The sequence below is a fragment of the Centroberyx gerrardi genome, chromosome 16 (genome assembly GCF_048128805.1).
Source record: "Centroberyx gerrardi isolate f3 chromosome 16, fCenGer3.hap1.cur.20231027, whole genome shotgun sequence".
In the NCBI taxonomy this organism is placed as follows: Eukaryota; Metazoa; Chordata; class Actinopteri; order Beryciformes; family Berycidae; genus Centroberyx; species Centroberyx gerrardi.
The window spans coordinates 8163315-8184395 of record NC_136012.1 but is presented as its reverse complement, the minus strand read 5'-3'; the positions used below and the strand labels follow the sequence as shown (position 1 = coordinate 8184395).

Sequence of the window (21081 nt, the reverse complement as noted above, 5' to 3'; positions counted from 1 at the left end):
AAGTGGGGTTCGCGCACACCCAGTGGGTCCCAGCAAAATAAGGAACAGTTTAATTTCAATAGAATTTAATTCACTAGGAATTATTCAAATTAGAGAATGTACAAGAATGACACTTCTAACCATAGGTTTCACTCACCACTATTATCTCTCCATATACAGTGTAGACAGTTTAGTCAGTACTAAATCCACAACAAAAGTCTCCTGTAAGGGGGTCCTAGGGATTAAAACATAACAAATGAGGATCTGTGGCCCAATGTGTGTCTATTTGGGCATTCAAATGATTTAGAAACCCTGCACTAAACACTAATTCCATGTACATGGTTGTAAGTCCAAAAAAAGTATACACATATTTTGAGAAGACTGTGCAAATACGGTTTATTAAACCCCTCAGAACTTTTCTGAGGTCGAAAAACAGCATAAATATACATGGGTGTTTGTTTGTTTTTTTACAACAGCTTCAGGGCAAGAGCCTTGATAAAGATTTTGTCTTTATATCAAGAATAGTTTTGACTGAGGTGTGAAACAAGTTCAGCTGGGATAACCAGACTGGCCTGAGAAGGTTAAACCTGTTGAACAAGAAATCAGTGTGACAGGCATGCGGGAAAGTTAGAGAAACGTCCTCGGAGTGGCCGCTAGGTGGCGCCACTGACCGGCGGCTTCTCTGGTTTTGTGGTTCTGACTTCCGCTTTACATTGTTTTGGCCGTGACGTAAATTCCGGCCGCCAACACCGACAGCACTTTTTCGCGGCAAAATGAAATACACAGGGACAGCAAATTTAATTTGACATTGCTGCTTAGTCAGAGTAGAATTTGCTGTAGTAATTAAACATAGCAGCATTTGTAAGAGAATCAGGTCGTTGGCGTTGTTATGACACGACGGAGGTGAGAGCAAAGCTGCCAAACTAGCAAACTATCATCACAACATTGGACCTTCTAGCTGTCTGTTGAATCAGTCGTACTGCAAACTGAGATAACCAACAAACAACGCAAAGCAATGGCAGCAGTCACTGTAGAAACCATAAAGTCAGAGCTGGAAATGTTCGACATCGCCTGCCAGGACGAATCCATAGTGGACAAGAGTAAGTAGCGCTAGCTAACGTTAGGTGGTAACTGTACATTGTAAACTGATTTGAGTAAGACTATTTGCCAAGAAAACTATGCAAGTAAAAGTAAGACTCTCACTAAAGAAGTATCCAAGCAGAAAGGCGATTTCCAACGGAAATTATGATTTAAATTATGAAGCTAACTGTCTATATTATTGGGATGTCCTTTTAAATAATTTGATAGTCATTGCTTCCATTTATGTTGTTTAGTGTACATGCCTGATTGATTTGTCAGTATTATATTTGTCAGTTTTCACCTGCTCACATACATCATGTCCCTTTTCCCCTCATCTCCTTCCTTTCCCTTCCTCCTCCTCTCTACTCAGTGTTGGAGCAGTGTATCTGTAACAGGATACAGGGGGATGAGATTGTGCTGGAGTGGGTGGCCTTCAGCACCACTAAAAATGGACTGAAACTCAGTTTGGACACCCTGGACCAATTCGAACACGAGGTGACGATAACAGACTGACTTTATTTGAATAGTCCAAAGTGTGCCTGTGTCTCTCATTCCTATCCTTGAAGTAATCCGCTGTTTGAAGTGGCCAAAGGAAGCCATTAGAGTATCACTTGCTATATGGGTTATGCTACTAATATTGTTGATTCCACCTTGGCACACTGCTATCAGTAGCTGCACTGTCCTCATCATCAGCTAGGAAAATAAATGTGTATTCATTGTATGTGTGTGTGTGTGTCTGTCTGCTCGGCAGGTTTTAAACAAGAAGAGCAAATCCAAACAGAGCTTCAAGAGGGATGAACCGCATAACAGAACCAGAGACATCCACTCACTGCAGGACTTGTATCCTCCACAGTGAACGCACCACACACACACACAGCAGCAGCCCTTTCTTTAGGTATCTATTGTTTGGTCAGAGAGTCTTGTATTGTCTGTGTGTTATAAACCCTGACATAGTTTGTCCAGAATCAAAGCTGAGGAAGAGGAGGAGAATCTACTAGACTCCTACTCTACTCCTGCTAAGGTAAGCTCTCAGTTTGAATTGACAAAGAATCGTTAGTGTTAAATCTGAAGTCATTGAAAAGGACAGGAACACACACCACAATCAACAAAACAGCATCCCAAACATGAAGAATGAAATGAGGTCTGCACAGTCATATATGCTCCCATCAGATCATCTGATGAAGAGCAGCATGCTTGAAACATCACCTGTATATTAGGTATTAATACATTTACAGCAGATAAGTGTGTGGACTCTTTCTTTCTACATCTGAAATCTCAAATGTGGCCATTTAAAAGATAACTTTTTTCAAACAGTTTAAAAAACGGCCTATTTTTATTTCAAGGTATAATTTCTATTGGGATCTGCACTAGCATGGCTGAGCTTTAATTCAAAATGTGGATAACAAGCTGGTCCTGTGTGTGTGTGTGTGCAGGGCTCTCAGAAGCGTGCTCTCACCACCCCAGAACACCCCCACTCTAAGAGGAGTGCAGCTCTGCTGTCCAGCCCGGGCCTGCTGCTGTCTCCTGCCAGCTTCTCTCCCAGGTACACAGCAACACAAACCAACACCCACTGCTGGAAACACATGGAACTCCATGTAATCATCATCATCATTTTTTTTTTTGCAGTATACTTTGCTTTGACCCAACTCTGTCCCCCTCTCTCTCTCTCTGCAGTGCAACTCCCTCCCAGAAGTACAGCCAGCGTGGGGCTAAGGGGGAGGTGGTGGTCACGTTCGGGGCCGTCCAGGGCACTCGCTGGGCGGGGAGGAAGGGTCCGGGCTCGGGGGTCCAGTTGGATCTGCTGGAAGGACCTGAAGACACGCTCCGCTGCAGCTACAAGTTCATGTTCCAGAGGCTCCGCGATGTTCGAAACGGTGAGAGCCAAAAAGGGAATAGCCTGCCCGTGTGTTCATAAAACTAATAAGAATAGGAGTACTGATATTTGAACATTTATTTCAGCATTAGTGTTATGGATACATGATGTTCACATATTGGTGATAATTAAGCCGTCCGTGTCTGTCCTCCCCAGTGTTGACAGAGAAGATCGAGGAGCTGGGGGAGGGGCTGAGGTCTCACTTCAACATCGAGGATTTCTCCCCCGTCTCTCTGCCTGCTCAGGTACAGAGGTCATGGAGGTTCAAAATTGTTTGCAAAATTATACATAGAAAAAATCATGGAAAGTTGATTATACTCAGTCAGTCAATTTCAAACTAGGCTGCTGGTAGATGTACAAACCTTTGTGGGAATAATAAACCAAGTAGTAACACATTTACTGATCAAACAAATTCAAGGTGGTCACTGTAGCTAGCCAAAGCAAAACCTTGGACATTCAAATTAGCAATTCACCAAAAATCTAATTTCAACTTGGATGCAAGCCAATATTGGTCATGGAAATTTCCCCATATGTCATGGAATGAGGCTAGCAAATATATGTAGGAACCCCACAGTTAAATAATACCTTCCATGTCTGGTTATTATTAGTAGGAACCATGTTTTTTCTATGTGCTCTCCATCTCTTATTCCACCTGACTTAGACTTCATAGAAATTAATAATTGTCTTTGTATAATTAATAATTGCCTGACTGGTCAGTTTGGTGTGTGTTGATATCTCTCCACCTCTAGGACAGTGTAACTGTGTTGGGTCAGGTGTGCTGCGACAGTAATGGAAAACTGAACGCTCAGTCAGTTCTGTTGGAGGCAGGGCCGGAGCAAGGCGGTCAGCAAGTCCCTGTTGACCTATCAGAGCTCAGAGAATACTCCCTGTTTCCTGGTCAGGTGAGCAGAGGGCAACTCGTCAGAGCAACTTGCCGATGTGGCCACTACCTTTTCACACAACTACCTTCCTAATTGTTTGGAAAATCCTGCAGTACTAATGCATGACTTCAACAGTGGATAATGCTATACTGTATGATGCTTGTGCTAAAGCACAAAAATCCCAGAGACATTTATAGTTGATCTGCCTGGCTCTCATTTCTTTACTTAGCACTTTTCGTTTATTCAAAAAATATTCTAGGGACACAAAAGTATTTGATACATATTGTCAGGGTGCAATCATGACTCTGACCCTTGACACACTGTTAACTATAGGCTGCTTGTAATGTTAGAGACTGGAAAAAATGTAAGCATACAATACTGTTGCATGCGTTGGAGCGCCAGCTAATTGCAGTGTAATTGTACACACACACACACACACTGAGTGGTGGTCTCTCCTTTGCCTGTGCACTGAGGCTCGTGTGCAGCAGGTTATAGGGCCACCTAGAGTAACAGAGCATGCCAAGGACCTGGGAAGGAGACTCTCCCAGCGTCTGACCGAGAACTCTGACAGCAACAGTTCCCACATAGGGCTGTCGCAATAACCGCAATATTGCAATACCGCGCTATAGACAAGCCAACCGCGGTGGATGGCAAGCAACTGCCACAACCGCGCTGTGTTCACGTTTTTAGGCACTTCTTCTTTTACACTTCAATGCGTGTGTATTGAATGTTAAATAAATTCATAATGAAAACAATAAGAGTGTATTGTTTCCCACCAACAGCGTTTACATGGAGCCTTTTAATCAGAATAGTAGCCCAATCAGAATAAAAATGCCTCATATAAACGCCTCAATCAGAAAAAACTGGCCGATCCGAATGAAATTTCATTCCGTTTGAGAAAGCAAAGCATTTGCCAGTAAATTGGTACAGCTGATGCCGTTTTGCTCTACTTGCTTGTCATCCAGAGAGGTCTGATGATCACAGCGCTTCCCACACACAGCGTAGCCCCCCCCCCTCCGCTGCGAGCGGAGACTGTAGGTTATATATTGATATGCAAATTAGCATGTGACATCATCCGGCGACTTCTTATCGCATACACCGCATACCGCGCTGTTGAGCCACCCTAAATCACCGCAGGGGAAATTCCTTCACCGCGACAGCCCTATTCCCACATAGCATAAAACAACTGGCTCCCTGCCAAACTACTGTCAGCTGAAGGCAAGTATTTATCTTGGAGTTCAACTCATTCCCATGTCTGTCCTCTCTTCACCCAGGTGGTAGTGATGGAGGGGATGAACACAACAGGAAGGAAGCTGGTGGCTTCTAAACTCTACGAGGTCAGCAGCTCTCTACTTGTCCTAACACATTTGCTAAGTGCTGACACATTAAAAGAACCAAAGATACTGTCTTTAAAATAATGTTAATTTGTTAAATCTTTGTGTCTATATCCAAGTTAGATGGATCAAAGTAACTTGACCTTGAGTTAGGGCCCGTTTCTGTATCCTCTTGATAGTCTTGATTGTCTTTTTTTTTTGTTTTTCTTTTTTTTTTTAGGCAGTCCCTCTTCCCTTCTACTCCTCTGAGGTGAAACAGGAGATGGATGAAGGTAAGGAATGATATCAGGTTGAAACTGTACAATGCAGTTTTTGATTACTTAAGGAGGTGTGTGCAGTAAAAAAAAAAGGACTAATTAGTTTGGCTACACCCTTTTAGTTTTCTCTACCTCTCACACTCACTCGCCCTCTCTTGCAGTTCCAGAGCCGGTGAGTGTGCTGGTGGCTTGTGGACCGTACACCCCTTCTGACAGCCTGACCTATGACCCTCTCCTGGACCTGATCACCGTCATCGTCAGGGACCGTCCCGATGTCTGCCTGCTGGTATGTTCACTCTTTCTGCTGCATCGTAATCTCTAGTTCTCCCACATACAGTCAAACTATGCACGTTTTGCAAAATGCCTATATCTACCCCTCTATCTCAATTCACCAGCATACAGACAGACAGACAGACACACATTCCTCACATGACTGTATGTTATGTGTTCTTCAACTCTTCACTATTCTCTCTTCCTCAGCTGGGCCCATTTGTGGATTCTAAACATGAACAAATTGAGGTAGGTTCAACAGTGGTTATCTTCACCCCAGATAACCAATGCTTGTTTTCACCAACTTTGTCCCAAAACCCTGGGAGGAATTAAAGTTTTGTCTGATTTGAACCAGGCTCCAGGCAAAGACATTAAGCTTCAGAGCAAAGCTATTCTGCTACACATCCTGTCATCCATAATGATGCACTGCACTTCTTCAAATGACCATCTCACTGTTTCTCCACCAGAAAGCCCAAGTGACTGAGACATTTGAGGCCATTTTCTCGAGATGTGTCGAAAGCATCGTGGAAGGCACCAAAAGGTACATCTCCTCACACTACTCAGAGGGGAAATAAGCATCTTCCTCATTTACTACAAGACCACCTAAAGTGTGTGTTTCTCACTGTTGAAGCTGTGCCTTTGTTGGTGTGTAAGCCTTGCTGTGCTCCCCTCTCTCCAGTGTTGGCTGTCGGCTGGTGTTTGTGCCCTCCCAGAGAGACATCCACCACCACTTCATCTACCCACAGCCTCCCTTCACCCTGCCAGACCTCAGCAAGGACCAGGCCCAGGTCAGACACACACACACACACACACACACACACTGGACCATAGGCTCATAGGCTCATATCTAGAGGGTTGATTTGCTTGATTTTTGTCCTCTCTCTCCAAGTTTTTCTTTTAAGAGTAACTGCATGCAAAAAATCAACAGAATGTGGCCGATTACTTTTACCACTTACTCAGTCACATGTGCTTTGTAACACTTGTCTGTATGTGTTGTGCAGCGTGTGACCTTGGTCCCTGACCCCTGCACCCTGCTGATCGAGGGTGTGACCTTTGGCCTGACCTCCACTGACATCCTGTTCCACATGGGCGCAGAGGAGATCAGCTGGTGAGGAAATCTGTGTGTATACGGGTGTTGAAGTCCAGTGCTTCAAATTGAACCATCAATTTCTAATAGTTCTAGACCTAGGGCTATGTTAGAAATGAATTTGTGACTCACTCGCTCACTTTAACATTATTCATTCAACATAAAAAAAACCTGCTCTCAACCAGCCTTCTTTTCTCTAACTTCCAAGCTAGGTTTCTACATTGGTGATCATTCAAATAGCACAAGGGATAGTTATATCAAATCCTGTGTATTGGTAAAAAATTGTAATGCATGCCATCATTACACAATGTTACGTTAAAAATAACATTGGTTTGTGTTGCAGCATTACTGGATCGGACCGATTCTCACGCATCCTGAAGCACATGCTGACCCAGAGGAGGTAGGAGAAGCAATGTAACCAGAGTTCATAATTTAGTCTTTTGTTCTGAAGCCGCGCCACATTGTTAACCCCTGTCCTGTGTGTGTGTGTGTGTGTGTGTGTGTAGCTACTACCCACTGTACCCACCGGTGGAGGAGGTGAACATGGACTATGAGAAGTTCCAGAGCTACAGCCAGATGCCCCTCACTCCCGATGTCCTCATCATTCCCTCTGAGCTACGCTACTTCATCAAGGTACAGAGCTTCCGTTCCTGTTAACAGCCTATACACACACACACACACACACACACAGACATTTAGCTTGCACTCTTTTTCCAGAGTGATTCACAGTGAGTGCAACAGCAGCATAAGCTTAAATTGTTAGATTGGCAGTATTCCAAGCTATCAATGTAATGCAAATCACCCATTTTAACAAGTTATTTAATCTAGTATTGAGTCTTGAAGAAACATTTTAAAACGGATGAAAAATTCTACCAAAGGGGGGAGATAATTCCACTTGTTTCCACTAAAAATCTACTTATTTCAAAAATTATTTTGATGCTAGTGGAGTGGATCTGCCTTATTCTGACTTCTGACTGTTTCAAGATAGGGACAGTTGTTTCTAGAAAATTCCTAAACAAGTGAAACTTCATTGAGGAAAAAAGTGGTCTCGATATCCCCATTTGAAGAATTTTTCACTTGTAAGAAAATTAAGATTTTATAACTGAATGACACTAAAAGTTAAGATGCGCATTTTCTTAAGTGTAGTAAGGAGTGCAAGCGTCAAAACCACAGTGCACAGACAATCTATATAGAGGACAGTTGAGTGCAATGGGATTAATTTCTGCAAGACTTGAATTTGTTTTTCACATGCCTTGATCTTTTGCCTTGATTCCTTGAACATTATGCCTTCTTAAAACCTCACCTTCACCTGTCCCTAGGATGTGATTGGCTGCATATGCGTCAATCCCGGACGGCTGACCAAGGGGCAGGTGGGCGGGACCTACGGCAGGCTGCTCATCCAGCGCAGCTCCCCATTGGAGGATGGGAAGAGAGTCAGCCCCTGTTTGGCCGGTCAGGTGGTGAAGATCTAACGCGAACGGAGTCTTTAAATGCTCATCATTATCAGAGATGAGCTGTCATATAAGGACCCTGAAACATTTGGTGGGTTCAATTTGCACGCCATCTGGAATGCTGGGTGCACTTAATTTGTTCAATTTAGTAATCTATTCTGAGAGGCTAGACTGCCCTCTTCAGGCATGCTGATGTAAATAAGAACCCACTGGAGCATAAAATCCAACTCATCCATTGGTTTATTTTTGTACGACAAGCAGTGTGCCGGGTGGCCTGTGCAGCAGTTAATGTACTTTGTATGATGCTGTCTCGGTTGCGGTGGAGCATCAATCACTCAAATATAGCAGCAGTCACAATCCTTTCTTTTTCAATAAATTATTCTCTCCCAATGTATAGTTTTGTATACTCTTCAATTAGATTTTTGTACATTCCAAAAGTCAGAAATGCTCCTTTGCTCCTCTTATCTTTCCTCTGTAACGCAGACATGTATCTCTCTGCCACTGTGGTTGTCTCAGTTATGGAGGAGAGAGCCTGCTTAAGAATCATCTAATTTGTTTTGGTGGAGGCTGCTTAAGTGTACCAACTCCAAGAATAAAATGACGTTATTGTTTGACATGTGTGCAGCATAGTTCAATCAAACACAGTGTGAGAGATGTTTGGTGAGAATAATGCAACATTTAGAATAACATGTTAGAACACAACCACTCAATATTTGATTACTTTAATGCTGATAACAATCGGTATGAGTTTCATCAAAGGTCCAAGATCCAAAAATCAACATCATCTATGATGCTGAAACAGACTATCCTGATTTCTCTCTCCTCTTGTCTATTCCAAGTTGCACCAAAAACATTTGGTCACTTTAGTATAGCCTAGAGGAATTCAAAGTCTTTTTCATCCCTTGTTTTAATGTAATACATTCAACCCTAAATGACTGAGGTAAGTTTTGTCCTTTTATTCTGAGATCTTTGACCTGGACCTGCACGTTTTGTTAGTCATAGAAGTGGTCAAACTCGTCAGAGTCGGTGTCTTGGGCTGCCTTTGTCTCTCTGTCCAGCTCCACAGAGAAATTCTCCAAGTCTTCACTTATGGCTGAAAATAAAATGGAGCATAGATCAGAAATTATCATCCGCTTTTTTTGTAATTCTACTTTATCTTGTGATTGTAATGAGTGAGAGTACCTTTAGGTTTGTCATCAGCTTTCGGGTCCTTTTCTCTGAAAGTAAGAAACAACAAATGTGAGATGTATAATCTAAGAGCAGACATTTGCCATCAGAGGAAGCGGTAGAAACACCACTCACTCTTTTTTCGGCGTTTCTGCTTGAGGTGCGAGGAGACTTTCAATGTCGTAGTCCTCATCCTTGAATTCATTTGAGGAGTCGTCAGAGTATTCCCTCTTACTCTCTTCTTGTCCATCATCATCGTCATCACCAATTGCCTCCTCTTCCTCAGGAATATTGTGTATCTTGTTTTTAGAGCTGAAAATAAAAGATTGCATATCGTTATTTCCACTATTATCATCCTCTTCATCACTTTCAGAAGCAGAAGCATGGCATGATTGTTGAAATCATCCTTAGTTGACCTGTGCTCCTGTGGTGAGATGATGCTGTCCTCTGAATCTCTCTCCTCCTCCTGCTCCCCCGCTTCTTCACTCCTCTGCTCCTCTTCCTCCTCTCCTCCTTCTTCCTCCTCTTCATCAGACCCCTCCTCGTCATCCTCTATGTTGTCCGGACTTCCTTTACCGTCATCTTCTTCCATCTCTCCATCCTGAGAAGTGGCAGAACCCTCTTTTACGTTCTCACTCTCTTCGTCATTCTCTCTGTCCGACTGCTCTTCGTTCTCTCCCTGACCCTCTGACTCCTGCCCATCCTCATCATCCTCCCCCCCTTTGTCTTCTTCATCTCCCTGGCTGCTCTCCTCATTTTCCTCAGCAGCATCATCATCATCAACTTGCTCTACATCTCGGTCCGTTTCTTCCAATTCTTCCTCCTGCCCCTCTTCTCCCTCGTCCTTTTCCCCTGTGCTGCTTTGCTCAGCGCCACCACTCTCCTCTTCTTCTGTTTCCTCGGCGCCTCCATCTTCGATCTTTACACTGACGCTCCCTGATTCCTCCACTCGATTCTCCAGCTCCTCCCTCGGACTCCCTGACTCCTCTGTAGAACTCTCCGATTTGTCGACAGGACTTTGATTCCCCTTTATTTCACTCCTGGACTCCTCCTCAGTAGTTGGACTCTCCTCCTTGCAACTCCCTGAGTCATCTTCCTTGCTCCTGGTCCTTTCCCTCGGCTTCTTCTCCATCCTTGGCGGTTTGACAGACAGTCCTCCACTCTTCCTCCTGCTGCTGCCGCTGCTACCTTTCTCTGATGAGGTGTCGCTTCCTGAGCCTTGGGCCACTGAAGCCGAGGCAACAACAACGGCACTAGAAGTCCTAGATGACCTGAAAGAAAGTATGAGAGAACGTAAGGTTGTGTTGGTATAAGCTAAGTCGGTAGGATGGTACATTGGTGGGTCATTATGGTAGCTAGTACTTATGTACGCATACATATGTTTGGTAGGTAGGCATGATAGGAAGGTTTGTTGGTAGGTAGAAAGGTTGACAAAGTAGACAGGCAGGTAGGGAGGGAGGAAGGTTAGTAGGTAGGTACAGTATGTATGAAAGACTGGAAGACGGGTAGGTAAATGGGGAAGAGTCGATAATTACTCACTCCTGAGAGCTGCCCTCTTCTTTGTCTGTGGAGCTATGCTCTGTTCTTCCTCTCTTCTCCCTCTTCCCTCTGCTGCTGTTCTTTCTGCTTGCCTGACTGGAGTCCCTGCCGCTCTCACTGCTCTCTCCGTGGCCGCTGGACAGACGAACTGGGTATTCGTGCATGCACATACACAAATGACAGCCCATAACACAGAGGCATAGGACAGAAAAGATAAAGGCATAAAAACAGACAAGTATGCAGACAGATGGAGACATTAAGAGCTTGTTCTGCCTGCTGTATCAGGAGCAAAGGTTGACTTGTCATATTGTCTCACCTGGTTTAATGTCCAGTTCCTGGGACAAGCCACTGCTCCTGCCTCCTCCAGCTCTCTCTGGGCTTGGTCCTGTGCCCCTCTCAGCCATGGAGGGCCTCGTCCAGAGCGCCTGAAGGCCCGAGGGGAACCCGGCTACACCAGCAGGCCAGGAACCGGGGTAGTCGGTCTGGGGGGCGACCCGGGCCTGGCTGGAGTGACGATGGCTGGGTGTGGAAGCGAGTTGGTGAGGCTGGAATGGGTGAGGTGGAGGGTGGAAGGATGGAGGGACATGGGAGGAACTCTGGGGGTGACAGGACGTCCTGCTAGGAAAACTAGCGAACTGGGAACGAGTTTGGGTCAACCAGGAAGACTGCGTGGAGGGGATTCCGGGACGAGAAGAGCCATCTTGGTTGTAGTCTACATGGCTATGTTGGCTGTAGTACTCTTGAGGTGCAGCAGCTTTCTTTGGCTGCTTGCTGGGTCCTAAGGAACAGTAATAAATGTCAGTGAGATGGGCTTGACGTTTGATGTTCTTTAATGAAACATCTCACAACAAAACAGGAGAAAGGAACTAAAATCTACCTAAAATTCCATGACTTTTCCATGAATTTCTGTAACTAAGTCAAAGCATTTCCATTATCTAACAATATGATTCCTTAATGTTTTTCAGCCCAGAAAAGGTCTAAAGGGTTGAACCATCTGGTTTCCACTACATTTGGGCAGCTGAAAACCACCATCTAATGCAATGAGTGTGAAACAAGTTGGAAAATACATTCTGGTATATTCCTGTAAAGTGACCCATTTGTAAAATTCCATGATATTCCCCGACTTGCCCAGAGAATTTATCAAATTCCCTGACTCTCCCAGTCTGGACTACATCACTCAAAATTCCATGATATTCCAGAAATGTCATGACCGGTGGGAACCCTGATAAATGTGACAATATAATTTCTTAAAATGAGAGCGAAAGAGAGAACGAACCTTGTGAAGGTGAAGGCTGGGCTTGAGCGGAGGACCTCGTCACTTGCTCTTCTTCTATCCTCAGATACTCCGTCAAATACTCCTCCATCTCCTGCTGAAGAAACGGTATTGTTTGTCTCACAGATCAGACTGCATGGCATACAGTAAAGGATCAACACTATTGTCTTTTACATATAAGACCTGTAAACAAATTATTTACTCTTCATATCATGCATTTCCACAGGAATACCAGAGAATATTTAGCTACAAATAGTTAAATGATTATTAATGGTAGGCAGAACAGGAACGACTGCCTTATTTTCTGGGATTATGCAAATTCCACACCAGTGTTTACCCTAGTGTTTTCCTTCAAACTGGGACGGAGGGGGGTTGAAGAATTTGTGCTTAGGGTCCAATCTCATAACAAGAGTACCAGAAGATTTCGTTTTGCTCTAAACTGCGTCCTATTTAGATGCTTCTATTAAAATGCGAGAACTAGCAGACACCTTCTTCTGAGCAGACAGCGTTTTCTCCTCGAGTTGCTGCTGCCAGCGGGGGGAGCTCTCCTCCAGGTACCTCTCATACTCCATCTGTAGGGGTGAAACGTCAAGGAAGAGGTTCAGGAGGGTGTCAGAGAGGAGGAAAGTGATTCTAACCTACTACATTTGCCTGTGTGTGTGTGTGTGTGTGTGTGTGTGTGTGTGTGTGTGTGTGTGTGTGTGTGTGTTCTCGCACCCGGATAGTGTTCATGGCAGCAGTGCGGGCCACCATCTCCCTCAGTGTGTCCTGGGCTTTGTCAAACTCCTGCAGCAGCTGCCTGTTGTGCTGCCGGGCCTTGTGTTCTCTCTCCACCAGCTCCTGCCAGCGTCGCTGCAGCTGTACCGCCCTGCTGCAGGAAACACACACACACACACACACACAGAGTCACACAGATTAAAAAGCATTCACACTTACACACATATTGATGCATAACATTGCCTTCCTGCTGTCTGTGCACTTACAGATGTTGGTCCCTCTGAAAGGTTTCACCTCGCAGCTCCATCCTCCTGGGCTCACTGAGAGACAGGGACAGAGCATCATAGTGCACAGATCAGTCACACACACACACACACACACACACCCCTCCCCTTCATCACCCTAAATCCTCATCTCACATTCAGTACAGCCATGGGTTGACAATCAATGCCAAACAGCAAACTATTGATCTGACATTACAACATTTGCTTGCTGGATTTTACCACTTGCAAAAACAACACTGAACTTCTACATGTGAGAAGATTCAACAGTACCTACAATAGTATTATTTCAAAATATGAATACCCAGATCTCCCTCATGAAAAATAACTATCTTATAAGACATTTTAGAAGATTACAAATCACAGCAAAACTGCAAACTATATATAGCCTCTTAATGATACCATATAAAAATAGCATGAAGTACTCTATAAACCCATTTGAATACCACAGACTCAATATAAATCTGTATAGTAATAATATGGTATTTTTTTGTTAGGGCTGTTAATTATTGTAAATACTGAATGATTCTGGTGTGGTTAAAAAACAAAAGTGTAAGACCCCCCACCATCACCCCATGTCTCCATACAGGACCTCACCTCTTTTTTGGACTCTGTTCTCGCCGTTGAGTAGAAGTACTGCGTGTCTCTCTGTCTGTGTGGGTCAGATGCCAGGGAGACAGTGAATTCTCTTTCAGTGCGGCCATCACCACAGGCTTTCAGTCGACGGTCAGATTAACAGGGATTAAGGTCTGTGCTTTGGGGGAGGAACCGGAGACCTGCTGCCAATCCAGAGATCAGCATGCTGTAGGTAACCAAGTTAGAGAAAGGTCTATGTGTGTGCTGATAGTGGAAGTTTGAACACACATTTTTGATTATGCAATTTCATGCAAAAAAAAAAATGGCTTGGAAATCTTGGAAAAAAGAATGTTTTTCAACACGACACATATCAATAGTACCAATAGCATATAAATCACATATTAGTACTTGCATGTAGTTTACTGAAAAGAAACGTAAATGTGTGTTGTCCCAGGAGATATGTTGAAAATAACACATCCAATTAAAGAGAGTTTCTATAAAACAAGTGAAAATATAATCCGGACCATATAGTTCATAACATGCCAGTTTTATTCAGAAAGTTGTATACATTCATCAGGCTATGATTTAACGACTAAAATAATGTTGCATTGACCAATCACAGCGGTTGCGACAATCTTTTCATCTGCTGAACGCTGCAAAAAATACTTGGACAAACAGCTTGCTTGCTTTCTTTCTTTTTTTTTCTTATAAAAGCTACAGGCAAACAACATATCACAATGTACAAAAGCAAAACAACATTCAAAGTTCAAAATACAATTTTAATCAGTATTTGAAATTAGCACCTGATTCTTGTAACCCCATTTAGATTCACATACTGTAGTAGCCTAAAACAGAACGCTGTTACCCGCGGAACACATAGTGTGCAGCTCCTGGGTATCTGGGGATGCATTTTCATGTAACACAGGTTGTTTTCTTGTAGCACCTGATCACGACAGGAAGGGAGGTTTGCCAAGACTAACAGCATCTGAAGTCAACTATTACATTACAGCCCTTTGCACTGCAGTTATTTGAGTTATTATGAATGTCATGCCGTTCATTTAACCCAGAACAGACACGTGACGTTGCTGTTAGTTAGCTAGCTAAGCTAGCAGTTAGCATAGTCCGTCTATGAAACCAGTCCTCCCATTGCCTACTTCACCTTTCAAGCCTTAAATTAAAAACAACACGGAAAGGTGGCAAGGCAGGAAACATGACCAGCTTTGCCAGTAACGTGTTTTGCCGGGTCGAGCGGGTGTGTCGCCACCTCCCCGTGGTCCTCAACACCTTCCTGGTCTTCTCCATCACGGGGGAGGTGAGCTACCTGGTGCTGGTCGAGGCTCCGCTGGAGGCGGACCAGAAGAAGACCGAGTGGTCCGCCTGGTGGAAGGCGGTCCACCTGCTGGCCCAGTACTTCATGCTGGGGAATATCTGCTGGAACGCCTCCCTCTTCCTCAAAACCAGCCCCAGCATCAGGGGGGTGTTCCTGGGAGGAGAAGGCATGGGCCAGGGGTGGAGGTAAATACAAGCTGTGGGGATTGTCACAGGAAAGAAAATTAAGGGTGTAGCTATATTTGTAGTTTAGTTGTGAAATTGCATACTATCCCGGCTGTCGTGAATAGTTGTACACTGAACAGTTGGGTAACATATTAACCTATCATAAACCTAACATACCATTGGAAAATGCCTGTCCAGAAGGTGGATATCTTGGGACAGAACTAGAAAGTGTGTAGCATCAATATTTGTCAATCAATATCTGTCACAAAATTGAATAAGTTGTAGCTTTTCATTAATTACATTGAGCAATTGTTAGAATATTTTGCCTAGCCTAGGTGCAGATTCACAATGTGCAGTTTTGAATTGGGATTAGTGCAGTAGAACATGCTTGCCCTACATGTTGAATATGGGACAACATTGTTATAATATATATAATGGATGCACCAATAACAGATATCAGTCCAATACCATGCTAATGTAGGTGATCTGTATCAGAGATTTGTCTAGTACTAGTAAAATCCAACACCGAGAACCATGAGTAATCGCAGCAAACCAACCTGATTTTCTGCTTTTTTGGTTTATAAGGGTGTTAGCTACCAGTTGTTCCTAGAATGGATTACATCTCATCCATTGTTGAGACCCCAAACTAATGATCAGTGTCTGTCTCAGTAATGAATCAGACCTGTACTCGGCATCACCTGTAAAACATATCTTAGGTGCATCTCTGGCCATAAATAAACCTCTCCTCTCTCTTTCCACAGGTACTGCTACACGTGCGAGACGCATACTCCGCCGCGCTGCTCCCACTGCTACGACTGCAAGGTGTGCGTGCTGCGGCGGGACCACCACTGCGTCTTCTTTGGCCAGTGCGTGGGCTTCCGTAACTACCGCTACTTCCTGAGCTGCTTGCTGTTCATGTGGTCGGGGCTGCTGTACGCTGTGGTGATGAACGCCGAGGTCTTCATCGTCATCCTGAAGGAGGGCGTGACCGTGCACAGCGTGCTGCTGCTGCTCATACCCTGGATCATGCTAGTCTCAGGTTGGATCTGGTTTGTCCGAAAAACACAGCACAACGTTGTTAGGAATGTAACTGAGTGTATTTCAAGAAGTAATTCAACCCAAGTATGGTGTGTTATCTCTGGCTGTGATATAAACGAAGCTGCTGTCCCTCCTCTCTCCCCAGGCCAGGTCTCGGCGCGCGCCTTTGCCTTCGCCTTCATCGCCGACACGTGCGTGGTGGGCTTACTGCTTGTCTCCGCCTTCCTCTTCTTCCACGTCTTCCTGCTGCTGCGTGGCCAGACCACCAGGGAGTGGTACTCGTCCCGCCGGCCCTACAACCTGGGAGTCGTGGGGAACCTGCGTCACGGCCTGGGCCTCCGCTGGTACCTCTGCTGGCTCTCTCCGCTCATCCCGTCGCCTCTCCCCGGGGACGGACTGCACTTCCAGGTCACAGGGTCGCTGGAGCCCATCCGGTAGCGGGGGATCGGCCGGACGTCGACAGGCCGTCCCTTTTCCCTTTTAGTCGTCATGGGGGAATGTTGTTAGGAGGAGCAGCGAAGAGGGAAGATCAGGTAAGGAGAGGATAGGAGAAGGTGAGAGTAGGTGTTGTGGAGATTCACCTCGGTTCAAGACGGGGTCGCTTGGGTAGGGAAGCAGCTATAACAGACCTGTGTTTGAGATCTTACTGGGTATGAATTTCTTCCAGCCTCTTTGACTCACTGTCCCACCCTGTGCCAAGAGAAAGAGATGATGGGTCTGTTGTTGAAGGTACATTAGCCTTGACCTGAAGGTTATCTCTGCACCGCTTAACAAGGCCGGCCTCAGAAGATAAACAATGAAATCTGCAGTGTTCCTTTGGAATCCTGAGCACTGAAGATGTATGGGAAAATAAAAACACAGGAACGTGAAAGTTCTTTTATTGATTGTGATGATTTCCAAATTTTTAATCCTCACTCAACAAGAATCTTTACTCACGCTCCCTAACAATGACTCTTGGTATTGGGACTCTTGTGATTTTTGTTGATGTCAGTGTTTCATGAAGGAACTGGTAGTAGTAGGCGCTTGGTTGGAATTTTACTGTACAAAGTTAGGATGCCTGATTCTGAGAGCCACATTAGTTTGGCTTGCACTGATCCCAGAAACACCACCATTTGCCTCTTATCCAGTGTTATGCATTAGCCGCATCCACTCCCAGGCTCCAGCAGGGCTTACACTGGGCTTTCTCTGGGATCAGAACTGTTTTCAGCTATTCACTGGATATTGCTTTGGGGGCAATGAGTAGGGATTCACAATGATGTCCACTTTGTTAAATTGCAGCTATGGGACAACATGTGCAAACATGAAAACCCCAGACAGAAGTGGTATGTGTATGAAGTGTAGTGTTGCAGACAGTATACAGACAGGGTATGTGGGATAGCCATTGAAAGTTTATTGGATACAGTGTTTAAAATCTGACTATGGGAATGTGAGCAGGTTTACTCCATGGCTTCAGCCACCCACTGAGCTCTGCCTCACATTACATTGGCCATGCTGTCAGTAAGCGACTATTACAGGCCAAACTGTAAGACTTACCTGCTGTGTTCCAACATGACCTCAACTGATCCAACAACTTGTCTTACATCACTTGCTGCAAATTTTCTCTTATGCACTTAAAATTGTTTTTGTAGCCTCTTCTTATTCTCCTGGCCTTGAAATGCAATCTGAAATGATAAGCCTTTATTTTGGCAGGTGCTTTTGCTTGTCTTAGTCTAAAATTTACAGTACAGCCAAAAATATTGTTCTTTGTAAATATTGTATGTTGTTTTGCCTGTTAAAGTGTGTTTCTCCTGAAATTTTACAATTTCATATAGTCTATTTATGATGTGATCCATGTTTGATTTTGTCATTTGAATGATCTGAAAGTTATTGGGCCTTTAAATTTCAAAGTGCTTAAGTAAATTCTCTTAAGGGAACTTAAGGAACCATTGAAAATCGTTTTGGGATTTTATTTGGTGTCTTCATACACTCTCTTTGATTTGTTGTGGATTAGGTTCTGTTGATATACTGTAATAAAATTGGGGTTTGAAAACCGGACCTTATAGAGAGCTGTTGAAATCACTTTGATCATGTGTGCTTGAGAAACATTTTTATATACTCCTATTGATTCTCACAGCTACTAATCATTTCACTAAGCACTCATCTATGCACACTCATTTTTAAACTTCACAAACCTTTATCAAGACTAAAGACTGCTGATGTAAGGTTGCACTCGAATCTGCAGACGGCCGTCCTCCGGGTGGGGGCGGAGCTTGAAGCGCCGCTTGTCATTGGTGGCGACGACTCTCTCCACGTCCTCCAATGAGTAGGAGCGGAACTGCGGGTGAGCCAGGAGGTCCTCCACAAACAGGAAGCCATCTATGGATGAGAGTTGTCATGGTTACGGTCACATTCCATCAGCCAAGCATCTTCATATCAGACTGATGCGTCATACGATTAATTTTCTGGATTGTAAAACGTCTATCCAGGCACAATCTGGCATGAAGATAACCTTTGACCCCTGGGGCCACAGTCACAGAACTAATAAGAATACCAATGTACAGTAGGGTTAAAGGTCAGGTCACATGGTCATGTAAATATTTAGTAAGACCCAAAAAAGTAAACGGGTATTGTCAAATTATCACATCTATTTTTAGACATTTAGGTAACTTCAACTATGGCTCCTAAACCAAATGGCTCAATTAGTAGCTGTGATTTTGGCCTAAAACTCTGAATTAAATGTTGGGAGAAGTGAACATTTATTTTCTGATGTGAATTCAGCCTGATAATAATAATCAAATACTTTGCTACAGCATCAAACATTTGTGAAACAGCTGTTGATTAAAGCGATTAAAATAAAGTAGTACATTATAACTGCCATGTTGTAAGGTCTGTATTTCCTCCTCTTATGCAGGGGAAGCTTCATTTTCCCAGCTTCAACAGGGTTTTTCCTGTTTTTAGATAAATAAGAATGAACCCAAGCAAACCCCATTCAAAATGTCACATTAACTGTGTAGGTATTAAATTGCAGCAATACAAAGTGATCTTGGTGTTTACCTAGACCAGTTTGTGAGCGTCTCACCTGCACTCATTTGAAGAGCCATCTGGTTGGCTCCATGGCGCAGAGCGTAGGACATGGACTTTGACAGGCGGACATCTCTGTCCTGGTAGAGGAGGCACAACTCATAACAGACACACTCAGCTCTAACTGTCTGTACCACTGGTCTAAATACACTCCCCAAACTCGTTTCCACCCTTGTTTGTCTCTTTGTATGAAACTATTGTAGTTTCCCATGAGTTCAGTTCACTTGTTCTATCTCTGTATGCTGTTCTCCATAGATGTAATAATAAAGACTTTGCTGAACAACACCTAACCAGAGAGAGGCTCATTTCTTCAGCAGTGGATGTACAGAATAGCGATGTGAATGCAGCTTAGTGGTTGACATCAGACCCACTGCAACAACTAACAGAGAACTGACCATTAGTTTCTTGGTCAGACAGTTTTCTGTCAAATATAACAATGTAGGAACGATACCATCCTCTGTCTAAATCAAGTCTCAATCTGTCTCAATCACATACTTATCCCATCTATATTCAGCAACATGTTAAGACATGTTTTAGAGCTGCATTATATAAATAACTTATTTTTGACTAAAATGTCAGATGATACCTTATTATTCCAAGGTCATGATGTGACATCAGGATGAGGTAAATGTACCACAGCAGTTCCACTTTCATTTCTCAGTTTGACAACAGCATTTAAATTGCAAAACCACACAATCGATACGATAAAAACATAAAAACAACTTTAGATCCAACACAGCTTTGATATTTTCTCTACATCATTGTATGTCCAGCTGTCTTAAATCCTCTGCATACAATGTTGGCTGTAGAGCCACTTACAGAATGAAAACAATACAGGCGGTGCATTATTTTTAAGATATCAAAGGTGATATCTTTTATTAAGGGAAAATAGAAGGTAAAGGGGGGAGGAGGTGTCAGGAGGTGGGTTGCAAATGGGTGGTGGGGTGTGTGTGGGGACGGTGGGTTGGAAGAGGGTGTAGTGTAAGGGTGTGTTTGTGGGTGAGGAGAGAGGAGAGGGAGTGAGCACAGGCGTCAGTGTGCTGAGGTTCTTGGCTTGAAGCAACTCAAGCGGACTCCATCTTCTCCTTTTTCTTCTCCTTTTTTTTCTCCTTCCCCTGACGGGTAAAGAGCTTGATGAATCTTCTCATCATGGAAGCCTTCTTGGGTTTTTTGGGGAGCTCTCCATCTTTCTCTCCAGATCCTCCCACCTCTGCCTCTCTGTTGGTGGATTTGAGGGCTTCATCTTCCATCTTCTCCTTCTTCTCTGCCTTGAGATCGATGGAGAGGTTCTGCGTGGTCAAGGCCTCCTCTGCATGGAGCGTTTTCAGCTCTTCATTTTCTTTTTGGAGTGCCTTCACCAGACTCTCCACCTGCTGGAGCCTCATGGTCTGCTCACGGTGGCTCAAAGCCTTCTCTTTCTCAAGGTTTTCATTCAGATTCAGGAGGGCCTTCTTCTCCTGGTGGAGGGCTTTCTTCTCCTCAATCTGTTCCTTGAGCTTGATAGTCAGCTTTTCAGTGATCAAGGTGAGCTCCTTCTGGAGCGTCTTCATCTTCTCCATTTCCTGCCGATGAATGTTCTCCAGCTCATGGGCACTCTGAAGCTTGTCTTTCCACTCCTTCATTTCCCTACGGAGCTCCTCGTTCTCTCGGCGGAGGATCTCCTCTTTCTCTGCCTGAAGGTTAGTGGCCTGCTCTCTGAGCCCCTCCTTGTCTTTCTGGAGGGC

General features: G+C 44.1%; 2 protein-coding genes across 3 annotated transcripts; both read left to right on the top strand.

The window, feature by feature from the left end:
- Positions 1 to 740: 740 nt before the first annotated feature.
- Positions 741 to 8606, top strand: pola2 (polymerase (DNA directed), alpha 2). The gene is made up of 18 exons (XM_071897753.2): positions 741 to 1079; positions 1430 to 1554; positions 1811 to 1899; positions 2023 to 2080; positions 2493 to 2602; positions 2734 to 2933; positions 3089 to 3177; positions 3682 to 3834; positions 5088 to 5150; positions 5368 to 5419; positions 5566 to 5690; positions 5885 to 5923; positions 6142 to 6215; positions 6354 to 6462; positions 6676 to 6782; positions 7105 to 7161; positions 7268 to 7394; positions 8081 to 8606. Exons 1-18 carry the CDS (start codon positions 995 to 997, stop codon positions 8231 to 8233), a joined length of 1815 nt encoding a protein of 604 aa, XP_071753854.2. The 5' UTR covers positions 741 to 994; the 3' UTR covers positions 8234 to 8606.
- A 6091-nt stretch (positions 8607 to 14697) lies between these two features.
- zdhhc24 (zDHHC palmitoyltransferase 24) lies at positions 14698 to 18331 on the top strand. Of its 2 annotated transcripts, XM_071897756.2 has the most exons (3): positions 14698 to 15280; positions 16021 to 16298; positions 16443 to 18331. In XM_071897756.2, exons 1-3 carry the CDS (start codon positions 14976 to 14978, stop codon positions 16733 to 16735), a joined length of 876 nt encoding a protein of 291 aa, XP_071753857.1. In that variant the 5' UTR covers positions 14698 to 14975; the 3' UTR covers positions 16736 to 18331. The 2 variants fall into 2 exon arrangements, with proteins under 2 accessions (XP_071753857.1, XP_071753856.1); XM_071897755.2 differs by having other exon boundaries at positions 16021 to 18331.
- Positions 18332 to 21081: the final 2750 nt, after the last annotated feature.